General features: G+C 48.6%; 1 protein-coding gene across 1 annotated transcript in view; it reads left to right on the forward strand.

Moving 5' to 3' along the window:
- The window catches only part of LOC125756118 (alpha-scruin-like), a 44,998-nt gene extending 22,007 nt beyond the window's left edge, over positions 1-22,991 (forward strand). Inside the window, exons 4-5 of the mRNA XM_037650140.2 lie at positions 2,704-2,933; positions 22,703-22,991. Coding sequence (XP_037506068.1) covers positions 2,704-2,933; positions 22,703-22,896 — 424 coding nt within the window. The 3' untranslated portion in view covers positions 22,897-22,991. The remainder of the gene's footprint in view (positions 1-2,703; positions 2,934-22,702) is intronic.
- Positions 22,992-25,553: the final 2,562 nt, after the last annotated feature.

The following is a 25,553-nucleotide window of genomic DNA, read 5'->3' on the forward strand; positions in this document are numbered from 1 at the left end:
GCAGGAGTGCGCTTAACTGGGCTGGTTGGTACAGGATTAAGGCGTGAGCAAACAGCGCCTAACACGGGACGAAGAAGAACGACAGACACAAGCGCTTGTGTCTGTCGTTCTTCTTCGTCCCGTGTTAGGCGCTGTTTGCTCACAGAGCAAGAGAGAGAGAGAAGGAAAGATAGAAAGAGCGAGAAAGAAAGAAATAGTAAGAAAATGATACAAGAAACAGAAAGAAAGAAACAGAAATAAGAAATAAATAAATAAAGAGAAACAAGCAAGGAGCTTTCTTCAGGCTTGGCACCACTTGTGCGAAGCTGCCATAACTCTTCCTTTCTTCCTCGATTTCGCTCGATTTTTCTATTCGTTTTCTGTAACTTAGAAGGATTGATTGTTGGGCGAGTTGGTAATTCATGATGAAAGCATGATAACGACCCCAATCTACAAAACCATTCGGTACCAATTGGGTTTCGAATTTGGTATTGGCCACGAATGTGGCCAAAGTGGCCGTTGAACCTATCATGGGGTACCACAGTGCCCATAAAGTGATTGTTACTGCATCATTACTCTAAAGCAATAAAGCACCGCATGCCCGTCTCAGTCATTGTAGTTGTGCTTTTCCGCAAATTAACAGGGCCGGAATGGAAAGTCAGATTTTCTACCTGTGGTTCGTTATATGAAATGCATTATCAGCAACCACGCACACGCATAATAGCAACGCTAGGACGGCGCGTGGTAGGCAACGCTTGCCCTTGCTTCACTTTGGACTGTTCCGCCAGAATGCCAGCACCCGTTAATAAAGTGCCAACAGGCAGGCTGTTATTTGTCCATAATAGTCACACCTCGCCTTCCAGAGAGCATGCAGACCCAAAACCACAGGCTATTACAGCTGCTGCCCTATGCAGTGTTTGAGCAATATTCCAGTCCGGGTGTAGGTTACTATTTAACACGCATGCTGCAGCCATGCCCGGAATGAGTAAGGACTACAACAACCAACAAGCGTGGGGTTTCTTTAACAAACAGTTTGGTGCTGTGCTGTACTCCAAGCTGCTCGCTGGATCGATGGAGGCCAAGTGCTAGCGGCCCGTGTGCAAGAAGCCCAGGTGGTCGAAATTTCCGGAGCCCTTCAGTACGGCGTCCCTCACAATCATATCGTGGTTTGCGCGCGTTAAATGCAAGACATACTTATTAAAGAGCACAGTTTGCAGATTAAGGAAAAGGAAAAAAGTTCGCACCCTCTCTGTAACATCTGAAGAACTGCTGCACACTTGGCAGATGCATCGAGTTATGCAGCAATCGGGGACCAGACTTCTTGCAACTAAGCACGTCTTACAAAGATAGAAAGAATAATACAAAAAAGAGGGAAAGAACAGAGCAAGAGAGAGAGAGAGAGAAGGAAAGATAGAAAGAGCGAGAAAGAAAGAAATAGTAAGAAAATGATACAAGAAACAGAAAGAAAGAAACAGAAATAAGAAATAAATAAAGAGAAACAAGCAAGGAGCTTTCTTCAGGCTTGGCACCACTTGTGCGAAGCTGCCATAACTCTTCCTTTCTTCCTCGATTTCGCTCGATTTTTCTATTCGTTTTCTGTAACTTAGAAGGATTGATTGTTGGGCGAGTTGGTAATCCATGATGAAAGGAAATAGCGCGAAAAAACGTAACATTAAACGAAGAAAGCTACAGCACAAGCGCATACTAACAACAAGTTGTTAGTATGCGCTTGTGCTGTAGCCTTCTTCGTCTAGTCTTACGTTTTTTCGCGCTATTTGCTTTCAACTCGTTTTCTGTCTCTGTTTCTCTCTTTCCTTTTTTTTTCTCTCTCTATCTATTTCTTTCTCTCTCTCGCTCTTTCTATCTTTTTTGTCTTTCTTTCTTTCTCGTGTACTCAGATTTAGGTTCATGTTAAAGAACCCAGGTGGTCGAAATTTCCGGAGCCCTCCACTACGGCGTCCCTCATAATCATATTGTGGTTTTGGGGCGTTAAACCCCAACAATTAAATTGATTAATTATTTTCTGTCTCTCTCTTTGTTTCTCTGTATTTTTCTTTCTCTTTCTGTCTTGCTCCTTCTTTTTAATCTTTTTTTGTGTGTCGGTTGCTATCTCTCTCTCTCTCTGCTGTCTATTTGTTTCTCTGCCTTTCTATCATTTTTTTAGATGCGAAGCATCTTATCGCGGAGTTCAAACCGGTGGTGGTGGTGTGCGGCGTGACCACCCTTACTGCGCATGCTCAAACCCTCTCCACACACCTCCTCTCCCACTTCCCCTCTCCACTCCCCCTCTGAAATGCGGGCTCGACATGCCGAAACGCTGCTTCACATCGCCTCATGGTCCCCTTTAGCGGGAGATGGTGTGTTTTTCTTTCTCCCCTTTCCTTCTCTCTATTTCTCTCTTTCGCTTTCTTGCTATCTCTTCTCTGTCTCTCTCTACTCGTTCTCTCACCCATCCATGTTATTGCGTCCCACGCCGGACGAATCGGCGCAGCGGGAGAGAGCGCGCCGGGATCACGTGTTCGGGAAGCGAAGCAGTAGACGAAGAGAACGAAGAGAGCGCGCGCTGTTCATGATGATGATAGTTTTCGCGAACGCTATACGAGGGTAAGCCGAACATAAGCAGCTACGCTGTTAAACGTGTCTGGCATAAATGGGGTAGGTCAAGTAGCGTCTCGCGAGAGACTCCTTAGCTAAATGGACTATGAACACGAGATACTCGCGCAGGTGGACGTACGCGGCCAACTACCTCCCATCACCGCGCACATGTGTGTCGCTGCTGAACGTGAACGACACGGAGCTGTACTGCTTCGGCGGCATCTTCTACAACTGCGTGGGGCCGACGCGCAAGCTGCTCACCATCGACGACATCCTCGTCTACTCGGACAACAAGAAAGTCTGGCGCCAAGTGGCATGCATGCCGGCTCCCCGGCACAATGCCCACGTCCTCCACTACAGTGAGTCATTCCCATAGAAACTGGGCTCCTCTGAGATGCTGATCGTGCAGTTTTGCCTGGAATGAGCGATATCTCAAGGAATGCGTGCATACGTGCGTGGGAAAATGGAAACACGGCGTCAGATTTTGCACACATCAGCCGCCGAGAAGATGCGTCGTTTGGGGGTTTCAACCCCCCCACCCCCCCGAAAGTTTTACATTTTTTGTGTGTGTATATATACGCGGACACATAGAAACACACGTACGAACAAACAAAGGAGGGTCCTCTTTAAAAAAATTACTGGCTACGACACACATTCCAAGAGAATCGCTTCCTCTATTCATCGACCAAGCAAACGCCGAAAGATGATTATCAAAGAAACTGTCCCCTCTACATATTTTGTAGTAAGAATATTCAGGCACAGTTCTACAGAGCAGTCGTACAGAGCCAGCAGCAACGCCATGCGTACGTACCTATAGAGGTCTTTCCTTCTTCTTTTGCTTACGAACCTCCGATTTCTTTCGCTATATAGCGAAATTTGCGTATAACGCAAAATGGATGCCTGTCAGTCGGTGGCAACCTAAAAAAAATATGCTCCGTCCGTCCCACCCAGATAGGATGTTCATCGGTGTTCATCCACACAGTTCATTGGATACAACATAGCTAAGTGCTTGTGTCTCGTTAGCAGTATATCAGTATACTTATCAGTCGCAATCCCTTGCACAAACTGATAACCCAACGGCGCACCGCTCGAGGTACGCCGTGATTTCTGCGATTTGCTATCAAAGAAGTGCAACAGCCTACTGCAGATGAACCCCTTGCGCGCAAACAACGAACTAACCATTCGCTGCACAGTATCAAGAAATTGATATGCCAGTGACTAACCCACGTCCGGCCTTGCGCTGCGGTCGACGGTAGGTGGCGCAGACGAGCAGTTTCGCACGAGCTTTCGCGGTCCGTGAACTGTTGCGGTTGACTGTACAGGCTGTTTCAGGGGAAAGCTCGGAGCGCTTTGCAAGGTGCTCCGAGTTTTCCCTCGAGTGTGAAACAGCCTGTACACACGGACGATAGTTACAATCTGTCCGACTGTGCTGAGTCGATTCGCGGGTGACGGCTCACTAGTAAGAAAAACAAACGAACAAAACCTGCAAACATACACACATCGGTTCGCAACAGTTTTTTTTACATGTATGCTCCAACATGTGGCGAATACACGTGGTGAAGCCTCAAGTTGGCTCATATGCTACTTCAAGCGAACTTTTTTGTTTCAGCTCTGTTTGCTCATTGCTATGATGTCAAGCATTTTTCTGCGTGTTTCAGATTGGTTGATTTTCGCATTCAAGCAGACCTTCGTGTCGTTGGTTTCAAGCAAAAAATAGTCATCCGCGCACATGTCGTCCTTACTGCTCATTCAACCGTATAAGTTGCACTCGGTTACAACCGAATAAATATCAAGCTGCGCCCACAGCCATAGATGCTCCACCCAATCATGCTCGCTTGTTTTCGTGGCGTGAAGCACTTCTGCGTGTGCGAGATTTTACCATACAAACGTCACAGCCCGTCCGAAGTTAGACCTTGGAATGAGCTTGACCGTACCTGATAAGCATATTCTTAGGCTTGGGTGAAAATTGCCTTCGCCAATACGCAGACCTGGCTTAGGACGTTCTCAACACAGCCTTGGCCTACTCCCAAACTAGACCTGACTCACCCCCAAACTTAATTTGCCTAATTCGAAAATTGAGTGTAACCACGTCCGAAGCTGCTTCCAAAATTGACTTGGCCCACCACCAAAATTTTAAACTTGGTTAAGCGATAGAAAACAGCAGTTAAAGAACGAACCCTCGAATGTCCTTTCGCGGAATACCACACGTTCCTTGGCTCTCAGTTTTTTCTTTAGTTGTAACCGACTGTAGGCAAAGGAATGTCCGACATTTAAAATGAGCAGCGTCTGTATGCAAGTCGAATGCTTTGCGGGCCACGATCGAGGAAGGAATACTAAGGAGAGGCCGTTACGTCACATTTTCTGAAGCCGGAAGTAGGGGAGGGTAGAGGGCTCCTCCTCGCAAGGTTGGTCACGCTTCGGCTCGCTTGCGCATGCGCAACTGGCGCCGCGGTGAGCGAGGTAGCGTCGAGCAGGCGACATCGGTCGCGCCGGGCCGCCGCCAGCAAAGTGAAACTTCTGCGCCGATCAAGAAAAAACGTGCTGCGATGCTCGCTTGTAGCGTGCCTGGGTGCCACTCGCTGCCTCATTGCGGCCCATATTGTGCTTCTCAAATACATTTCCATCTTTGCACTTCGTGTTTAATCAGCTGAATGCAAGAAAGCAACGGCGAAACTCGGCAGGATCATCGCCACGGACAGCTCGATTTTTTTCTGCAGAAACGGTAAGTTCGAGGTACGCAACATATTGCAACAGCGACATCTGAATTGGTCTTGCTGCGCAGGAAGATGATGCGCCTCCGAATAATCCTTTGACCGTGTGTGTCATTACACGTTCGCACGAATGTCGTGCATGGCACTCGAGCCAAGCTACAGCAGCACGGGTCGGTCGACTGCGACCGCATCGAAGAAAACTTGGCCGCAGATAAAGTTCCCGAGCACAAAACGTAAACAAGATGCGAACAATTCAAACAGCTTCGCAAATCGCCTTACTGTGTGTGTCAAACACTATTTGGTCAGGCACGTCTTTAATTCTTGACGCTGGAAGCTTCGGTGAGCACACCAGGCCACTGTTTTCCAATCGTTTGTTGTGACCGTTGTACACGGGAATGGGTCACCGCCGCCTCTCGCATTCAGAGCTGGCGTTCTCGCCTTGGAATTCTAACCTTCCAGGGAGGCAACAGCACAGTGCCGAAGGAGAACAGCAAAGTGCCAACCATTTTGGGAAAAGCTGTCGCGGGCTTCGAAAACAACCGCTTTCGACGGCAAGCAAAATGAACGAAGCACGCAAGCATTAAGACCAACGCTCACAGTAGGCCTCCAACACTCTGCATCATCTGTGAAATGCAACGAATGCATAAAAATGCGAATTCGCAGCTCCAGCCGACTCTGTCAACAACGCGGTCATAGGGGTGGTGGCGCACACGACGCGAGACGACGGCGTGACCAAGGAATCCCAGTAGCCCTTGCGAAAGCACGTGACTTCCGCCGCACTTTTCGCAACGCAGCTCGGCCGGGAGAGTATTTCGGCCGCGCGTTAAAAAAGTGCGGCCGGTGCGGCCCTCTGGTGGGGGTCTGGCCGTTGCCAGGCGAGCGAGACGGAGACGCGTAGACGCGGTGGCTCCGGCCATCATCCCCTTCTGCGGAAGTGTTATGTTATTTCGGCAGAGTAAAAAGCTGGGCTTGGCGTTCCCTGACTACTGTGCGATGGAGTTAGGAGAGGCCAGGATAGACGCACATCATTATCTTTGTTTATTGCTAGCGTGCATGCTTGTTGACATCCGACCGTCAGTTCGTACGTGTTGCATATCGTGCTTTAATTGTGGTGTTAATTCTAATGCGGCCGGACTGCTCGCACTGAGCTTACAAGAGTGCCCCCTACCTCTAGGCCGCACACCTTGATTTAACAGCACTAACATTGTTTCATTTCGTTGTTGCTGCAAGTATAAATTCTGAGTGAACAAAGCAGTACAAAAGCGTGCACTGTCGGCGCAGAGCATTACGACGTTCGGCGACGAGTATGGCGAGTACGAACAAGGTTCTGTCTTCGGGAGAAGAAGCGGCGCGGCGGGAAATATGATGGGAATTCGCTAGAGCATATGGGCCCAACGATGACGGGCCGACCCCAAGGTTCGAGTGAGAGAGGCGTGTCGCCGCAACTGCACGACAAAACTCGTCGGGAAGAGAGACGTCGGCCGCCCAGCAACGAAGGGAATCCGATCCTGACTTGCGAGTGGCCAAAGCAGGAGCTCACGGACCGTTTAGCGGCGTCATATTATCATCGCTGTATCGACAGCTAAAATAGCACTTAGTAAAAAACGCACCCCAAAGCCAAGGAAAAGGCACCAGCTCCGCAGTTTCATCAGTCTTCGCGACGCCAAGTCAGTGAAGCTGTGCTAAATTTTACCCTTGAATGTTGCATTTGTGCGCTGTGACGTGCAGCTCATGCAGTCACTGCTTCATCGCAATGCCCACTGAATACTTTGTAATACCAAAGGAAACATGGCACTGCCGCAGAACCCAACGACGGTCGGAGTGCCGCCGCGGCCGCGTCTTCGTCATCTGGGCAACCGCGACCGCCGCGCGCGGAGCAGCTCTGCGTACCACGTGACTTTTTTAACGCGCGGCCGAAATACTCTCCCAGCTCGGCCAGGGTACAGTGTACTAGAAAGGGCAGTGAAGCGGGCGGAGGCACCGACCCATAGGGGCAGCTGACGCCGCCGCTGGCGAACGAAGCGGCGGCGCTGCAGTCGCTCAATCTTGAAGGCGGGTGCCTCGTGTTGCTGGTTCCTTGGCTGGAAAGCGCTTGTTTGGAAGTGATTTTCCCGCTTTTCTCTCAATGTGTGATGTTATAACGCGCGAATGGCTTCTAAAAAAACAACGCTTGAACCATTGCTTCGCTTCTGGATGCAGCGCAGGTATAGTCTCGAAGCAAACAAACGGCGAAGCTTTCGTTGTTTAAAGGGGTGGTGCCACCAAATTTGTGGCTTGCGCGTTCTTTGCTGTAAGCGTTTCCTATAGCTCCAGGAAGCATGATGCACGCACCAAAATTCATATATTCTCGCTAAATAATTTAATATCGCTTTTTTATTTGGACAACTTTCGGTTTCGGTTTCTGGGCGCCGAGGTTGGGCAGTGACGTAGAAGTGTAGGAGGCGTGGTCACGTGACCACACAAGGCTGTGACGCACATGACCAGGAAGCGATCGAAACTCGGCGAGTGATGTAGCAACCGATGCTTTGCCGGTATACTATAGTGAACTAGAATGTATTCTAGTTCACTACAGCCGGTACGTACGTTGCGGAAGTGGCGGAGGTCCGGAGGTCACTCACGTTACTACAGCAGATTTGGTGTGACGTCACTACAACTTTCGTTGCCCATCCTACAGATCTACGTCAGTGTTGGCGCGCTAGCGATGGGTTTCGATCGGGAGAATGAGCATTTAGGTACACTTTGGAAGTGAATTAAAATATATTCTAAACGTTTGCTGTGTCCGACCCTTCGTGTGGAATGTCCTTGCATACAGAGGAAACCCACAACAGGCTTGTTATAGCCTCGAAATTTGATGGCACCACCCCTTTAAAGCGTCCGCAGACCCAGAGCGAAGAAGCGTTTGGAACGCTATTTGCTATTGAACGTTATTCAGTGGTCGCAAACTTCATAGCGAGCGTGTTATGGATGTGTTGCACATCATTCATCATGCTTCCTCATTGCAGGTCGGCTGCGATATTCACGCTATAAGAGCCTAACAGCACGCATTGTTGGGTTTTACGTTACTATGCGACTGTACTTTTTTGTGAAAGGCGAGAATAAGTCCAATCTGCTGAGGAAACGTAATTCTGCCAAGCACCTAAAACTAAGCAGGCTAAACTAGGTGCATGACAACTCTCTCAACATGTATTATACTTTTGCCTTCCTCACCTGCTGTTATTTATTTTCTGAGCTTTACCTTGCCAGCTGTCAGGGTTTGCTGAATCAAAGCAAGCGGCTTCCCTTTTGTACAGTAATTCGGTTGTTTTTCTACTCATTACTAGGGTAATGCTCTCATTGCATTAGTGTGAAAAACAATGTCATATCTCAATGCTCTCTGCCCTACTGCCTCATGTGTGTGTTATTCTGTGATGCATTGTCACATATTAAATCACAGATTACAGAGACCATGACCTGTGTCCATTTTGTGAAATGCTGTAGCTCATTTAACATGCTCACCGAAGCGTGCACGGTCACTATAAATACAATCAGCTGCTTTGCCAGTTTAAGTTCCCACTTGGCTTTCTGCATCAGTGCTGTGCTAGTCATCTTTTTCAGCTTGCTTGCCTTGCGTTTGGGGCATGATTTCTATACGTGAATTTCAGTGTCCTTTTCAAAAGAAATTGTTGCTGTGGGCGTATATGACTGTTCAAATTCGTGCACGAATGTTTTATTATAGCTGTTTCAGCAACGAATTCAGGTGATTCTGCGTGACGTTCATTTGCGCAATCATTTTTGTTTCATTTTTTTTTCAGACCTTGCATAGTATGCTGTAGACAGGGGTTGCAAAGCGAACGAGCGCACCATGTAACTGTTTCGTTTAGACTTATTTTCATAGTTGCAGCGACTCGCTATGTTTAATTAACCTGTCACACGGCTTCCCTATTGCGATTACCCAAGATCCGAATGTACTCGCTCTCTATCAGATATTCGTCTGCGCTTCCAAGTTCTGTAAGCTAAACACACTCGATCCTGATTGCCGAAATGGTTGAAAATGTTCTAATGGGACTCAACTGCGATGGAACGTCCCTGTGTTTTCGAGAGCGTGGCTCTATTCAAGCGGCGAGTACTTTCCCAAAATGCGTTTGAATCTGGGGGAAAACCAGTCTTTCTTGTAGTTTCTGGTCCTTAGTAGATAATACAGACTAAATAAGCGAAGTGCTTACGCGCAAACATCTGAACCACAGACACAGCGCGCGCCAAGCACATGCGAGCGTCGCAGCTGATCCTACGTTTCGCGTGCTCCTCTTCAAGATTGGTCGATCGCGGCGCCGCCGCTGCTGGCGACGCCGCCGGAGTCACGCGGAGGCTGCCGCCCGCTTCACTGCCCCTTCTAGTACACTGTAGCCAGGGGAGTGAAACTTCCTATACCATCCATGGAACGCGATATTCGCTCGCAGCGCCGGACGAGTGCCTGGTGTTTGGGGGCGGTACTAAAACATGGCGGTGCGTTGCAGACACGCACTGGGGGACGCCATCTTGATGAGGACTGAGGATCCGAGTGGCGGGGGGGGGGGGGGGGGGGGGGGGGGGGGCGATAAACGCCAAATTCAATTGGGATGCACCAGCAAGCCAAATTGAGCGAGTTGAAGGTATTGAAATGGCGAGCGCGCGACCTTCTTCCTGTTGCGCAACCCGCCACATGATCAAAACGGCAATCGTTGCGTTCTGATTGAAGAAGGATTGCCCACCCACCTATTCTTGCACCACTTATTCTAAGTAAGACTTTGTTTTTGTTTACGTGTACACATAAATTAGACAAGAATAAAGAGCAGAGTTCATTTGAATGCTTTATTGCCTAAACGTACCATTTATACAGTAAAAACACAACTTGAATAGTTTACGCTAGTGCTGCAACCGCATACTGATATGCCGTGCAAGCGTAGAAAAATGAACGAGCATCATGCAGATCGTACCTTTCGGTCCGCCGGGATCCACAAGAACTTTATGCCAGTGTGGCGTGAAGAATTTCGACATTATTCAGCACAGCACGATTTGTGATGACGGCGCGAATCCATTCATGCGTCTGTTTCGCTGAAGCTTGCAAAGGTTTCGCCAGTTTCGCTGAAACAAACTTTACGGTGGTAAAAGCGGCCTTTGGGACACCACAGGCCGTAGCATACTCGGGCGCTCGACAACAAACGCCCCTTTTTTGCCGTGAGAGATAGCACGGCGCAGTTCCCGTTTTCCACTCCGGGTGGCGCTCGTATTTTCGCAATCTCGAACTGCATTTTTTAGGTTCACTTGCGTATTAAAAACTCCGGAGTTAATAAGTAACCCGGTAATTAATATAAAATGGAACAACAACGTTCATTTATGCTTGTAAGTAGTAGAGCCCCCAAACATCAGGATCGCTGCAGTCACGGGACAGAAAAACCGCGAAGTTTCATCCCCCTGGCTCGGCGAGCGAGTTCTTTCCATGCGGGGGACAGACATTATTGTGCGTCCCGTGCCACTTGAGCCGACCACACATCACAAAAATTGTATTCGACATAGTGTCGTCATAATATGTTGCTGTCCGCGCTGTTAGTCAAGCATCAATCTGCGCCGTAGCGGACAAAACAAGACAATTTGTCCGTTATCACTAAACACAGTTAACAACGGTGTTCTTATTCATGTTTCACGTATTATTTAAACATTGAATGTCCAGAACGGCGGCATTCGCCAAACACCGGGACGCCGAATGAGATGTAGGTGCAAAATTAGCGTTGAAATTAAGGAAATCAAACCATTTTGTTCTGCCTGTTCTCAGTCGTGGTCGTTGGTGTTAACAAACCTATAAATTCTCAGAAGTGCAATTGCTCGTTTTATTTCATTCTCCCGTAACATTACGCCAGCAATGTCCGTTTCTTTGCTTTCCATCGCGATTTCACTTCATTTTCCCGAACATAAAAATACACAAGGCCCCCTGTAGGGCAGCCACTTCTGTCACCTATTTCTGGATGGATACGTACTCGCCAGTCACGCTCGACAGTTTCTGACTCACAGGTACAACGTTCAAACATATCGCCCTGCGGCATACGCAGTTATTTAAGTTATAACTCCGAATAAAGACGCCACGAAGGGAGAGGTTCTTCATATTTCGTTTCAGCTTAATACCGACAAGGCAAACGCATGTATACGAATGGTGCGTACAGATAGAATAGATGGCATTGCGCGAGGACAATGATCGAGTCTAAGGTCACGGAACTTTCGTGGGCGTGCGATTTCGCGTCCCATTCATTTCATTCGCGTCCCAAGCCGGACGCTAAAGGACGGTTTCGTGCAATTAAATCGATTCAGACTCCTGTTCTAAGGCTGCCCTGTTGCATGGAATGATTTCCAATTGTTTTCTTACAATTTCCATCGAGTTGGTTGGGGTCCTCCTGTTTCAATCGTAAGTTCGTTCCAAACCAGACAGACTGCTTTAAATGCTCACATTGCGCCATGTGCTGCTGACAAGTGACTAAACGTTGCTCCTATCTCCTTTGGCTTTGCGAAGTCAGCCAGCTGTGCCGAACCTCACAAGGGGCTCTTACAGGAGAGAAACTGTCCTAGCTCGTGACGTCATCTAAACGTCACACACACATGCACCATTGACGTCAGCGCAGCGCATATGTGCGCAATATACAAATAAGCAAACATGGCGCTGGTCGTCACCAGTAAGAGAACGAGCACGGCGAAAGGAAAGCTGAGTGCCGCACGAGCAGTGCATGCAACCTGCGCAGCCGCCGAATCGAAAGGCGTTGCGAAACCGAAGCGCCGTCGAGGCCGAAGCTGATCTCCGCGAAAGGGACCGCGAAATGAAAGGACGCGTGCAGCTGCGCTCAAATTTCGCCTTTGTAATGTATCGTCATCGCCGGTAATTTTTACTTTTATGGCGCGTTCACACTGAGACATTCGGCGGTGAGAGCGCGCGGAATCTGCTTCGGCGGCAGCGAGATCCGCCGGAAAAGCCCATTCCGCGCCGATCGGTCCTGGACCGATTTTTGCGGCAGCTGCCGCCGGATTCCCTCACCGCTAACCAATCGGAACGCAAGTCGAACATTCGAAAAATGGCGGCGCGCTTGTGATGTCGCAGTCGTCGAAGCCAGCAGCAACAGCGAAGTCTTTCGTAATCATCCTGTAGCTCTCGACAACTGCCAAGTGTTGTCGCGATTAGCATCTTTGCAATACATCATCGCGATCTCGCTAAACGGGTAGCATTATCTCGGCTCGACCAAGCTTCTCGCGTCTTGCAAATCAGGACGAACCAACCACAACCGCTTGCGTCGTTTGTTGTTCGGCGAATGCATATTTATGCTCGTCAGACATCGCCAGAAAGTTGCTTTCCAGCAGGCCCAGCAATTCGACGACCCTGCTCCTGTTAATGCGCTTCGCCATAACGAAACGCGTACACAACGCAGAGCGCGTCGATGCCAGCGCTCCTTCGCGCGAAGGGACGATGACAACTAGACGCCCTTGTTTCGGCGGTGCGGTTACTAAGTGGTGTGAACAATGTGGAATTTCGGCGGCGCGCGAATTCCGGTCGCTGTACCCGGCGGATTCCCCAGTGTGAATGAGCCATTACGGCGAGCTGTCCTTGCGGCCGTCGGCGTTCGTTAAAACAGGTCGCGTGACCAAGGGGAAAGGAAAGGCCATGTGATCGACCACGGAGAGGAGGCATAAGTCAAGGGAGAGGGAATGAGGAAATAAATAAAGAAAATTCGGCAGATCCGGGAATCGATTTAATGCGAAGCAGCCAGCAAAGAGCGGCATACATCGCCTTGTTTGCCTTTGAGGCAAATGCAGTCGTTCATGTCATGACATCTAGTTCACATGTTGCATGTATCGCATGTTTCTGATGCATTCACGCATGTACAATCTTAAATGATATAATGAAACGTATATTCTGGAATATACAATGCATGACCTGTCGTTCACGTTCGTCACGCACTCATGTCATGCCATACCAATTTTGGTGTACATCCAGTTAACGAAACGGCCGGAAGCGCACCAAGACAGTGTCATGTAAATCGTGCCGTACATGACATGCATGCAATGCTTTGCGTGTTAGGACCTGTCATTTATGTTCGTCATACGGTCACGTCACGCAGTACCAGTTTTGGTGTATATCAAGCTAGGGAAACGGCCATAAGCGCACCATGAATATGGCATGTAAATTATGCTACACATGAAATGCATCTGATGATTGTCATGTTACCACCTGTCATTTGTGTTCATCATACAGTCGCGTCGCGCAGTACCAATGTTGGTGTATGTCAAGCTAGCGAAGCGGCCGCGAGCAGCCCATAAGCGCGGCATGTAAGCCATGCCCTAAACGACATGCATGTCATGATTATCATGTTACCACCTGTCATTTATGTCGGTCGTACTGTCACGGCATGCAACACCAATTTTGGTGTATATCAAGCTAGCGAAACGGCCGCGAGCGCACCGTGAGCGTGGCATGTAAATCATGTTCTACATGACATGCATGTCATGATTTCCGTGTTACCACCTGCGATTTACGTTCTTCATACAGCCACGTCATGGCTATACCAAATTTGGTACATGTCAAGATAGCGAAACGGCCGCAAGCGCACCATGAGCGGGGCATGTATGTCATGGCGTACATGACACGCATGTCATGATTTCATGTTACCACCTGTCATTTATGTTCGCCATACAGAAATGCTTCGTGGTACAAAATTGGTATATATCCATATAATTAAACGGTCGCGAGTGGCCCGAGACTATGTCATGTAAATCACGCTTCACATGACATGCGTGTCATGATTTGCACGACAGGACATGTCACTTATGTTTGTCAGACAATCTTGTCACGCCATACCAATTTTAGTACATGTCAAGTTAAAGGGACTGTCTAACGCTCGGAAAAATTTTTCTGATTGGGGTTAAAATGAGAAGATCGTTCGTCACATCGGCGGAAACGAGCACGCTTTTAACCCATAAAAAAGGAATTATATTTTTAATTTGATGTTGAAAATCATGAAAGAATGACCGCTAGCGTCACCCAAAGGCGATGTGGTTCAATCTACTGGTAAGACAAGAAATCCTCGCAGGTAGACTCACTTTGCTTAAAAACAAACATGTATAACTTAAAATTCTTTTTTACGCACTTGAGGCAGCGGTAAGTTGCGTCAGAGAGTAATTTTTTGCCTTTTTGTCCTCACGCGTCTAAAAAGGCGCCCGGTGGCGCTGTTGCGGCGCCGCCTTCGATTTCGTCTGCTTCAACTCATGCGCTGTGCCATGCGACCTTCCGCGCTGGTCGTACCGTGTCGCTGTATTGCTGTTAGGATGTCTCACATGTGCTGCGCTGTGAAGGCGTCCATTTATAGTCTCCTTTTGATGAATCAACTTGGCTTGGATTGCAGCAGCAGTACTAAAATAGACGCATACACCGCGATTACAGCAAAAAAAGTGTTCTGTAATCGTATAATAAGGCTTCATTTAACCGCTAGCGCGCGGAAAACGACTGTTACATTCATTACATTAGTGTTCAGCGAAAATAATGTAATCCTACAGAAATCACATCTGCTTTCGGTTTTAATTTTTACCGGCACTACAATCGTCATCGCGTCCACCAACCAGTGTTGTGGGCATGTTTCACGCCAATGGAAGAAGACCGAACGCAGATCGAAAAATTGTGTTTTAAAAATCTCTACTCACTTTCCAGAGACACCGCTGCAGGGTTGGACACTTCAGGCTGTATGCTTCCGATTGTGGTACAAAATATAAAAGCGATGAAGGGCGGTAACAGTCCCTTTAACGAAACTGCCGGAAGCGCACCAGGGCCGTGGCATGTAAATCATGCTGTTCATGACATACATGTCATGATTTTCATGTTATGACTAGGGGTGTGCGAATATTCGAAATTTCGAATATTTTTCGATTAGTGTTTGCTATTAGATTCGATTCGCACTGGAATTTTACTATTCGAACTTCCCAAAGGCAAAAAATTGGCCGCGTATCTGCGTGCTTCGCTGCAAATGTCGTCTAAAGACGATAGAAGAGGCGCTGCGTGATATATGGACGCCATCTGGCAATACGTCGGGAAATATGAGCGCTGTGTTGCGGGCTGGTAGTCCCGGCCACGGTGTAAGATATATACCGTGATCCCGGCGCAGCAGCAGGCGATGACCGGCGGTGACCAACGCGACCGGCGGGGACGCCAGCCAGCCCGAACACGCGGTTTGGCGCGAAGCGCTGAAGCAGAAGAAACGTCAGCCCTCAACGAGTACTGTCCACACACTCTTTTATTTACACGTCGCCTGGGTAAAACAGGAATGCCAGAGCGGCGCCCCATGGCATTCGTACAGTGCAATACAGAACCGAAACCGAAACGCAACAATGAGCTCGTGCAGAGGGCACGGAGGAAGGCAAGTTTCAGCGCAGTCGCATTTTCAGCGCAGCTTAAGAAACTAGGGTCTTTAGAATTATGTATGTATGCATTTTCTATTAAAGGAACGCACCACCTAATACTTACCTAGTGATGTTGCGCCTCAGATATGCGTAATGTTTGCTTTTTGATCGCCTATGTACACAAGTATGAACCTAGTCAGCCGTTCAAGTTGGCTGGCCCTTGGGCAAGTGGTTCAACTTTTGCCGAGTGGCTGAATCGAGTGACGTGCGGACAAACAGAAAGACAGACAGACCAAAATTTCTCCGTTTCACTCGTTTGCATGCGGCGCCTTGCGCGCTGGTGCTATTTTGTTTTTGTGCGTTCGCAACTTTCGTGCGCTCGCACTCCACGCCTCTCGCTGGCTGGAAACCAGCAGGCACGTTTTGGTTACGCTTGGCCGATGCGCGCCGATCTTCTTCGACGCGCACGACGGTAACCATCTCGTCCGAGTAAGACGGGAACCTCGCCGGCTCACAGCCGCGAGTGCATATGGATTGACTGCAACTCCGTGCACAGCAGCCTCGGTTGTTGAGCAAAAGAGCAGTCCCCTTGCCTGGGTAAGGCAACGACTTTTCTCGTTGGCGTGGCGCCTCGAGAAATGCCGCGTCGGTTTGGCGCTTCGCGCTGAACGGTGGCACCCTTGTCCGGGTAGGGCCGTTCGCTCGAAACAAAAAAACACCTCGCCCTGGGACCCGGGGCGGGGGGCTTGCCGGGGCGGACGTACTGGATGATGAGGGGTCGATGAGTATGTGAGCTCTGGGACTAGATGCCTTCGGGTGTCGACTCCCCTTCCCTTCTGACAACGGCAAGTATCCTAAGAAAGATTATCGTCTTTAAAAATCCATCAGATCCCGCGCACTGTGGAAATCGCTGTAATGCCAAGCAGCAAGCAAAGAGCTGCATACATCGCCTTGTTTGCCATTGAGCCAAATGAAATCATTCATGTCATGGCATCTAGTTCATCATATATCGCATGTTTGCCATGCACGCATGCATCTTTTCTTGCGGCCTGCTGTCGACCAAGTGGCCATGATGAACTCGATATGCTTAGACTTGCAAATGTCCCAGCTTGTTAATTCATGCGTCTCGTACCAAACGACTGCCGTCTCCCTCAGGTTGGCTAGCATCAACGTGCGGTCCCACCTACAATACTCGCTGACGCGCTCGTACATTGCGACCCAATCTTCCACATTCACCTTGTCTTTGTCAGTGCCCGAAAAGGTTCCTGGGCCTCGTGGAGGCAGGAGGCCCAGGGGCTGCTGCTGCTGCACCGGCGATCCCTGTTCAGTCATTGCAGAAAAAGGGAGGCGGCGATCACTCCGAAGTTCCGTGTTGTTTTTCCGAAGAAACGCAGGCAGGCGTACTCCGCACCACCACCAATAATGCTACAAGAGTACGCATAATTACAGATATTTACAGGCAAAAACAATAGCTGAGACAGTGGCGGACTGGAGCCTATTCATTAACACTTCGTCGTTGTCTCTCTCCCAGAGCGGGTCCTTGTACTAGCTTGTGCCCCTAACCCGTTACTACCTTGTGACAAATATATCAAAATCGGTATGGCGTGACATGGCTGTATGACGAACAAAAATGACAGGTCGTAACAAGAAAGTAATGACATGCATGTCATGTACGGCATGATTTAAATTCCGTGCTCATGGTACACTCGCAGCCGTTTCGCTAGGCTGATATACATCCAAATTGGTATGAAGTGACATGACTCTAGGACGAACATAAATAACAGGTCGTAGCATGAAAATCATGGCATGCATGTCATGTCAGGCACGTAGGCAAGGCCCCCCCCCCCCCGAAATTCGTCCAGCCTTTTATATTCCCGGGCAACTTTTTTTTCTTTTTACCATGAAAAGACTTTCTTTCGAATAATTAGGCCTTGCCCCCCCCCCCCCCCCCGAAAAAAAATCACAGCATATCCACGGAGTGAATGATGATGAGTGGGCGAAGCTGCGGAGGTTCATCGGTAAACCGTGAATCTTCCGTGAATTCTGCCCAGTACATCATCACCGACGTGAGATCGGGCGCGTTTATACTAAAGGTTCGATGAGTTATGACGACTTGCAGCGCACTTTAATTTTACATGTACGCTGTGAATTTTCATTGTTTAGAAAACCATTGCTTAGAAAACATCTGGCGTCTTTCGTTAAGCAGCTGGCGTCTTTTCGTTTTGCTTTAGAAACATCTGGCGTTCTTTCGTTTTGCTTTTACAAAACATCTGGCGTCTTTCGTTGGTTTATTTCATCAATCAACGGCGTTTTGAACAAAATTTTTATTGTTTAATCACGCGCAGGAGAAATCTCACCAGGCACTACCTTGGAGGTAAAGAATGGCTGCTAATGGGAATGAGAGACAGAAGAAGTCGGCTTTTAGCTAACGCTGCGAATTTTTTATTGTTCAACAACGCACAGGAAAAATCTCCCACCGGCACCACCTTGCAGGTCAAAGCGTAAGACTGGTTACATACTACGCTACGAGGGACGAACGGGTGCCGCTATAAGGAGCTTCGCCCCTAAAATTCTGGCTACGTGCCTGTGTCATGTACAGCATGATTTACATGCCACGCTCATGGTGCCCTTGCAGCGGTTTCGCTAAGTTGAGGTATATCCAAATTAGTATGGCGTGACATGACTGTATGACGAGCATAAATGAGAGGTCGTAGCATGAAAATCATGACATGCATGTCATGTACGGCATGATTTACATGACCATACATGACAGATCATGCGTTGTGTATACCGAATATGCGTTTCGTTAGCGTGGTACATGTATGCATGCGTGACAAAAGTGCGATAGTGAACGACATGCCATGACATAAATGTCTTGATTGGCCTCAAAGACAAACAATGCGGCGTATGCAGCTCCTCGCTGACTGCTTCGCATGACATCCATTCGCACAGTGTGTGGGATCTGCCCGCAGTTTGGTTATTTATTTATTTGCTTCTATCTAGAGTTTTCGCTCACGGACAGCGCTGATTTTTCGCTCACAACCAATGACGCCGAAGCCGGAATTTCTGCGAAGCGAGCTCTTTAACGCTGTCGCGTTAACATAAGTTTCCTTGCCGAGGCGACGTTTGAAGCCGGTCCGATGACAAGCGTCATGAACCACTACTGGGCTATATACCCACAACATGAATTTATGAGAAGCATATATGAGAGGGGATGGGCGAGTGGCCACGTGGGCCGCCGCCGCCCCTCCCCTCTCGCAGCGAATCAAGCGCGCCTCTGCGAGGCTCCTCACGTTCGTTAAGCGGCCGCCCGAGGCGCCGGACGACGGCGACGACCCTGGCGGTCATTTCGCCGATACGACGCTTACCACGAGCCAGCTACCGGGGGCTACATAAAATGCGAAGTGGAAACTTTGGCCAAACTCTGGAGGAAATAGTGATGCCTGACGAAAGGGACGACTGTCCGGCGGTTTCCACGGCGTGCAACTGGTTGGAATGTTTTTAGTTGCACCTTTATTGCCTCGGTTGACCCAATCAAGAAAAGGCAGAAAAATAATAGTGACTCCCTCTGCGATGAAGAAGAAACGGGCATCGGCAGGCCATGTAGCGCGTAGGCAAGATAACCGCTGGCCATTAAGGGCAACCGACTGGGTTACAAGAGAAGGCAAGCGCGCGAGGGGCAGGCAGAAAGCTAGGTGGGAGATTGCGGGGCCGCAGTGAGCGCAGGACCGAGTTGAATGGCGAAACAGGGGAGAGGCCTTGCCGTGGGCCTAGTCAGGCTGATGATGATCTCTGTGATGCTGTTTAAACCTTATTCTACATCACAGATTGAAGCGAAAAGTTCATACATTCTTTGGTATCACGCGTAAAGTATACCAGCACCAGCATTCGTTCCAAAAAAAAAAAAAAACAAGCCCTAAACAAGCGTCCAAACCATATATATAGTTAAGGCGTGACAAACACGCGGCGATCCCCGCATGCGTTTCCCAGTAAAGATTGCTGTTGCGACGTGGAGAGTGACGTTACCAGCCTTTCACATACAAAGAAGCCAATAATATTAATTCTTGAGGGTCTTACGTCCCAAAAACACGATATGATTATGAAGGACGCCTTGGTGGAGGGCTCCGGAAATTTTGACCATAAATCTAGGTGCACGGGCCTCGAGCGATTCGCCTCCATCGAAATGCGGCCACCGTACGCGGCCGGGATTCGATCCCGCTACCTTCGGGTCAGCAGTCGAGCACCACAACCACTAGACCACCTCGGCGGGCAACGTAAAGGCACCAGCCTATATATAAAAACAAGGGTTACTGCGATTCGTGTCGTTTATCGGTGACAAATTCTGAACTCGCGTGCTATAACGACCCCAATCTACAAAACCATTCGGTACCAATTGGGTTTGGAATTTGGTATTGGCCACGAATGTGGCCAAAGTGGTCGTGGAACCTATCATGGGGTACCACAGTGCCCATAAAGTGATTGTTACTGCATCATTACTCTAAAGCAATAAAGCACCGCATGCCCGCCTCAGTCATTGTAGTTGTGCTTTTCCGCAAATTAACAGGGCCGGAATGGAAAGTCAGATTTTCTACCTATGGTTCGTTATATGAAATGCATTATCAGCAACCACGCACACGCATAATCGCAACGCTAGGACGGCGCGTGGTAGGCAACGCTTGCCCTTGCTTCACTTTGGACTGTTCCGCCAGAATGCCAGCACCCGTTAATAAAGTGCCAACAGGCAGGCTGTTATTTGTCCATAATAGTCACACCTCGCCTTCCAGAGAGCATGCAGACCCAAAACCACAGGCTATTACAGCTGCTGCCCTATGCAGTGTTTGAGCAATATTCCAGTCCGGGTGTAGGTTACTATTTAACACGCATGCTGCAGCCATGCCCGGAATGAGTAAGGACTACAACAACCAACAAGCGTGGGGTTTCTTTAACAAACAGTTTGGTGCTGTGCTGTACTCCAAGCTGCTCGCTGGATCGATGGAGGCCAAGTGCTAGCGGCCCGTGTGCAAGAAGCCCAGGTGGTCGAAATTTCCGGAGCCCTTCAGTACGGCGTCCCTCACAATCATATCGTGGTTTGCGCGCGTTAAATGCAAGACATACTTATTAAAGAGCACAGTTTGCAGATTAAGGAAAAGGAAAAAAGTTCGCACCCTCTCTGTAACATCTGAAGAACTGCTGCACACTTGGCAGATGCATTGAGTTATGCAGCAATCGGGGACCAGACTTCTTGCAACTAAGCACAACGATCCGTCGTGTGAGAGACACCCATTAGATTGCCTTGACGTTAATTCTCAGTCCGTCGCTGGGGTGCGTGCACCTTAATCTAAGTTTCTGCATTTTGCCCCCACCGAAATACGCCTGCCGTAGCCAGGAATCGAACCCGCGTCATCGAGTTCAGCAACGCGACAGCTCAGCCACTACCACGGCGGGTCTTTAAAAAAAAGTCTCGCCGCAAGGGCCAAGCAATGAATGCGATAGCAAGAAACTAATACTATACGAAGTGAGGCTCGCCAGTGGATACTCTCAGTTTGAACAGCGCTTCTGTTGCAAAGGCGGCCGAAGCAGCGAAGGAAACCAGCGTGCTTCAAGTGTCGAGCTGTGACACGTGATAGTTCGCGCTCATCTTCTGTTTGTTCGTTTAGCGGCGTCCCTTGAGCTCGAGTGACTTTCGTACGCTCCGTAACATGAGCGCGGACATCACGGTGAAAGCTCGAAACATCCCTCTTCCCCTCACCACGAGAAAACCGCGCGAGCAGACAGCGGAAGGGAAAGGTTCTCCCTGCGCAAATATAAGAAGAAGCGAGCGAGTCCTCGTGCCATCTCGCTGGTAATGAAGAAACGCTTATAAGCACCTGCCGTCTCTGAGTCCTGCCAGCGGTAAAGAGTGTGTATATAACGCTCGCCGTTAGCTCCCTGAAGGATCTGCGCTTTCTGGCGCAGTGGTTAGCGTCACGCACTGCGGAACTGGTTCGATTCCGCGCTTCGGAAGCATTTTTCTGAATTATTTTTCTTTGGAACTTTGACATATATATATACATACTTATACATATGCGGTGCATGACGGCGGCGACGGCGACGGCAAAATCCAGCCGAAACTGTCCATATAATTGCTATCGCAATAAAAATGAAACTGTTGTGCAGCCCTGCTTCTTTTCGAAGTGTCTCTTGCGATTTCACATCACAATCAGCGGGGTGACGGTCAGTTGGACGCACGAGGGAGCGAGCAATTTTTGTTCCGCCAGGCGCTCCGATGTTTTCAATCGTATACCATCACAAAGCGTAATGCGATAGGCCACGTAATACATCAGGCGATCGTGATACTCGCCCAGTCTTTTAACGTGGTACACACGTTTGCCGATCACTGGCTCATTTGCACGTACGCCTTGATCTCGCCCCTTGTTCGTCACGTCACTACTGGTGCTGTCTTCTAAAAAGCTGGTGTCGGCGACCGAGTGGTGACTTCATAAATTTGTGGCAACTATACAACAGCGCCTTAGACGGGACGAGATGAAGGCACAGGCAGTTCGACCGACGCATGCTTGCCTGGCCTGGTAGCTAGCCCTCAAAAAGAACGGTGCCTGTCATCTTGAACATTTCTGCTGGCCGTTGCTTCACTGCACATTTCCGCGAAGCGCAGCAGCGGTCGCAGCCACGTGACAGGCACGTCGCGTAAAGCTGCACGTCGCAGTTCGGGCAGTAGAGATGCTGGCAAACTATTAAGAACTGGACCCTCAGGGACACCGCCCTGGTTCTCTGCATAGCAAAACAATTAGCGCTGCCTGAAGAATACGGGCTATAAACAGCACAATCAGTTGTTCCCGATGCTCTTTACTGGTTTTACTGTTAAAATTACGATTGCCATTTTTTTTTAGAAAACTTGTAGTGTGAATGAAGGCACTATATAGACGAAGAAAGGAACACGCACCCAAGTTGAAAACCGCTACTCAGCGTTGCGTGATACGAAAGGCTCACACCGGTGACGGAAGCATTTGCTCAGTTTCTTTTTTTTTTTTTTTCCGCAGAGAACCAGGCGTACATTATCGGCGGCCAAGATGTGGAAAAGCCGGATCATCCGCTGACCAGCGTGATTAAGACGCCCGTGCCCACCGAGAAATTCAGCTGGGGTCCGTTAAAGGACGTTCCGCTGCCCATCTCGGCGTACGCGGCGGTGGTGCTGCCGCCTATCGAGGAGCCACCGGAAAGCAAGGCTTCTTGAAGCAGGCTGAGCCGCCAGCACTTTCACCAAGAAGCCTGTGGGGAACATGAGTGAACAAATTCCGTTGTTATTAAAGACTTGTTTTCCTACATAGGTGTACCAAACGTTCCCTCCCACAGCCGTTCTTATAGGCAGTGGATGTTCAACACTGACCGCACGGATACTTGGAATCACGGAAAAGTACGGGAGTGCAAAAAAGTAATTTTTGAGACCGATAAGAATCGAATAATGCCAGAAGCGAATGTAAACCAATACTTCTCCAATTATTATAAAACAACGCTCACATATAGTGGCAATCCTGACAGGGTGGGCAGTGCGTATTCTTTTTCAGAAAGCTTATACAGCGCGAAGAAAGGAGGCGCTCAATCGCGAGTGCATGTTCTTTTCTTCGTTCATTTTTTTTCCTCGCGCTGTCAGTTTTCTAAAAAAAAATACGGTAATCGTAGTAGAACCACTAAAGGAAAATATACGCACACTCATCCCTACCCCGCGAGTGCGAATGATCCTTGTGTATCGGGTAAAGTATAGTAGGAAGGCACAGGTTCACTTATATGCGACAAGCGTGACATCGTACGCATGTGAAACGAAAGACACGAGAACACGAAACGGACAAGGACCTTGCGCTCCTTGCCCGTCTTGTCCGTTTCGTGTCTTTCGTCTCAGTTCACCTATGCAGCGCATCGTTTCACTTCGCAATGCCATACCAACTATAGCCCCAGTGGAAGCACTACTAAACGTGAATAGTAAAAGCGGTTCAGAAACGTCACAGGGAAGCAGGAAAATCTGATCGGCTACTGCGATCTGGTTGTTCGTCAACTGCGCATGCGCGTAGATCGGAACAATTAAGCTTCGTTTTATATACAAAGAAAATTTTTAACGCAATAGCTTTAGAAAGCTCGTTTTGCAGAAATTCCGGTGTCGGCGTCGGTGACGGCGTTGTTGGTTGTGAGCGAGAAATCTTGTCCGTGACCGAAAAATCAAGAAAGATACAAATAAAATGAATAATAAAAATCTTCGGCTTCGGGTGAGAATCGAACCCAGGCTGTCTGCGTGGCAAGCAGGCGCTCTACCACAAAGCAAGCTATTTCTTCAAAGAAAAAAAAAACGATACATGAATAATCGAGAAAGACGCAAATAAGGGTTCGAGCGAGAATCGAACCCAGGCCGTCTGCGTGGCAGGCAGGCGTTCTTGTTCACCTTCAACTGTGGCTCACACCCACTGTGGGGGATTGGCCAAGAATTGAGGGGTTTTTGAAACTGCTTCAAAAAAAAAAAAAAAAACACTGTGTGAATGTCATGTAGTAGAAGGGGTCTGCTTAACGCATGTAATATATTGCGTGACAGAAGCGTAGATTCGCGCCAGGCGTCAAAACGTGTGAATTGCGAAACGAGTGGGTGTTTTAAAGGGACTGTCCACCGCCCTTCATCGCTTTTCTGTTTTGTACCGCAATCGGAAGCATACAGCCTGAAGTGTCCAACCGTGCAGCGGTTTCTCTGGAAAGTGAGTAGAAATTTTTAAAACACAATTTTTCGATCTGCGTTCGGTATTCTTCCATTGGCGTGAAACATGAATGTAACAGTCGTTTTCAGCGCGCTAGCGGTTAAATAAAGCCTTATTATACGATTACAGAACACTTCTTTTGCTGTAATCGCAGTCTATGCGTTTATTTTAGCACTGCTGCTGCAGTCCAAGCCAAGTTGATTAATCAAAGAGAGACGATAAATGCACGTCTTCACAGCGCAGCACGTGTAAGACATCCAAACAACAATACAGTGGCACAGTACAACAGGGGCGTAGCCAGAAATTTTTTTCGGGGGGGGGGGGGGGGGGGGTTCAACCATGCTTTATGTATGTTTGTGCGTGTGTTTGTATGTGTGCGTGTATATATACACAAGCAAAATTGCAAAATTTCGGGGGGGTTTAAACCCCCCCTTGGCTACGCCCCTGCACTACAACCAGCGTGGAGGGCCGCATGGCCTAGCGCATGAGCTGAAGCAGACGAAATCGAAGACGGCGCCGCAAGCAGCGCCACCGGGCGCCTTTTCGGAATGCGTGAGAAAAAAAAAAGCAAAAAATTACTTTCTGACGCAACCGAAAGCTGCCTCAAGAGCGTAAAATACAATTTTAGGTTATACATGTTTGTTTTTAAGCAAAATGAGCCTACGGGTTATTCCACGAGAGATCGAACATGCCTGTCCGGTCGCAATTTTTGTTTTGCCTGGGTTTTTTATATGTTATGTGGGCACATTCAAAGTGCACGGAACTGAAAATTTTATTTCCAAGAAACGCTCCCAGCGCGCCAAAAAAATATCAAAGTGCACGGAACTGAAAATTTTATTTCCAAGAAACGCTCCCAGCGCGCCAAAAAAAAAAAAAAAAAAAGGCTAACGTAAGAGACTGTTCAGAATATCTACGTTTTACTGGTTCAGTGGAAAATTGCGCTGGTTTCGGCCTTCTATGAAAGTGCGTGCAAGGCCATACAACAAGAAAAAAACGAAAATATCTGGGGTCCTTTGAGCGACGCTAAGACGACTTAACGAGAAAGTTCAGTCATCCAGGAAAGTGTATGCTCCCAAATTTGTGTTCAAAGGATTTTGCTGACGTCGCCACTTTTCTTCACGCTAGACTATATAGAGAACGAATGTGACAATCGTTG

This window comes from Rhipicephalus sanguineus, chromosome 2, assembly GCF_013339695.2.
Source record: "Rhipicephalus sanguineus isolate Rsan-2018 chromosome 2, BIME_Rsan_1.4, whole genome shotgun sequence".
Taxonomy (NCBI): domain Eukaryota; kingdom Metazoa; phylum Arthropoda; class Arachnida; order Ixodida; family Ixodidae; genus Rhipicephalus; species Rhipicephalus sanguineus.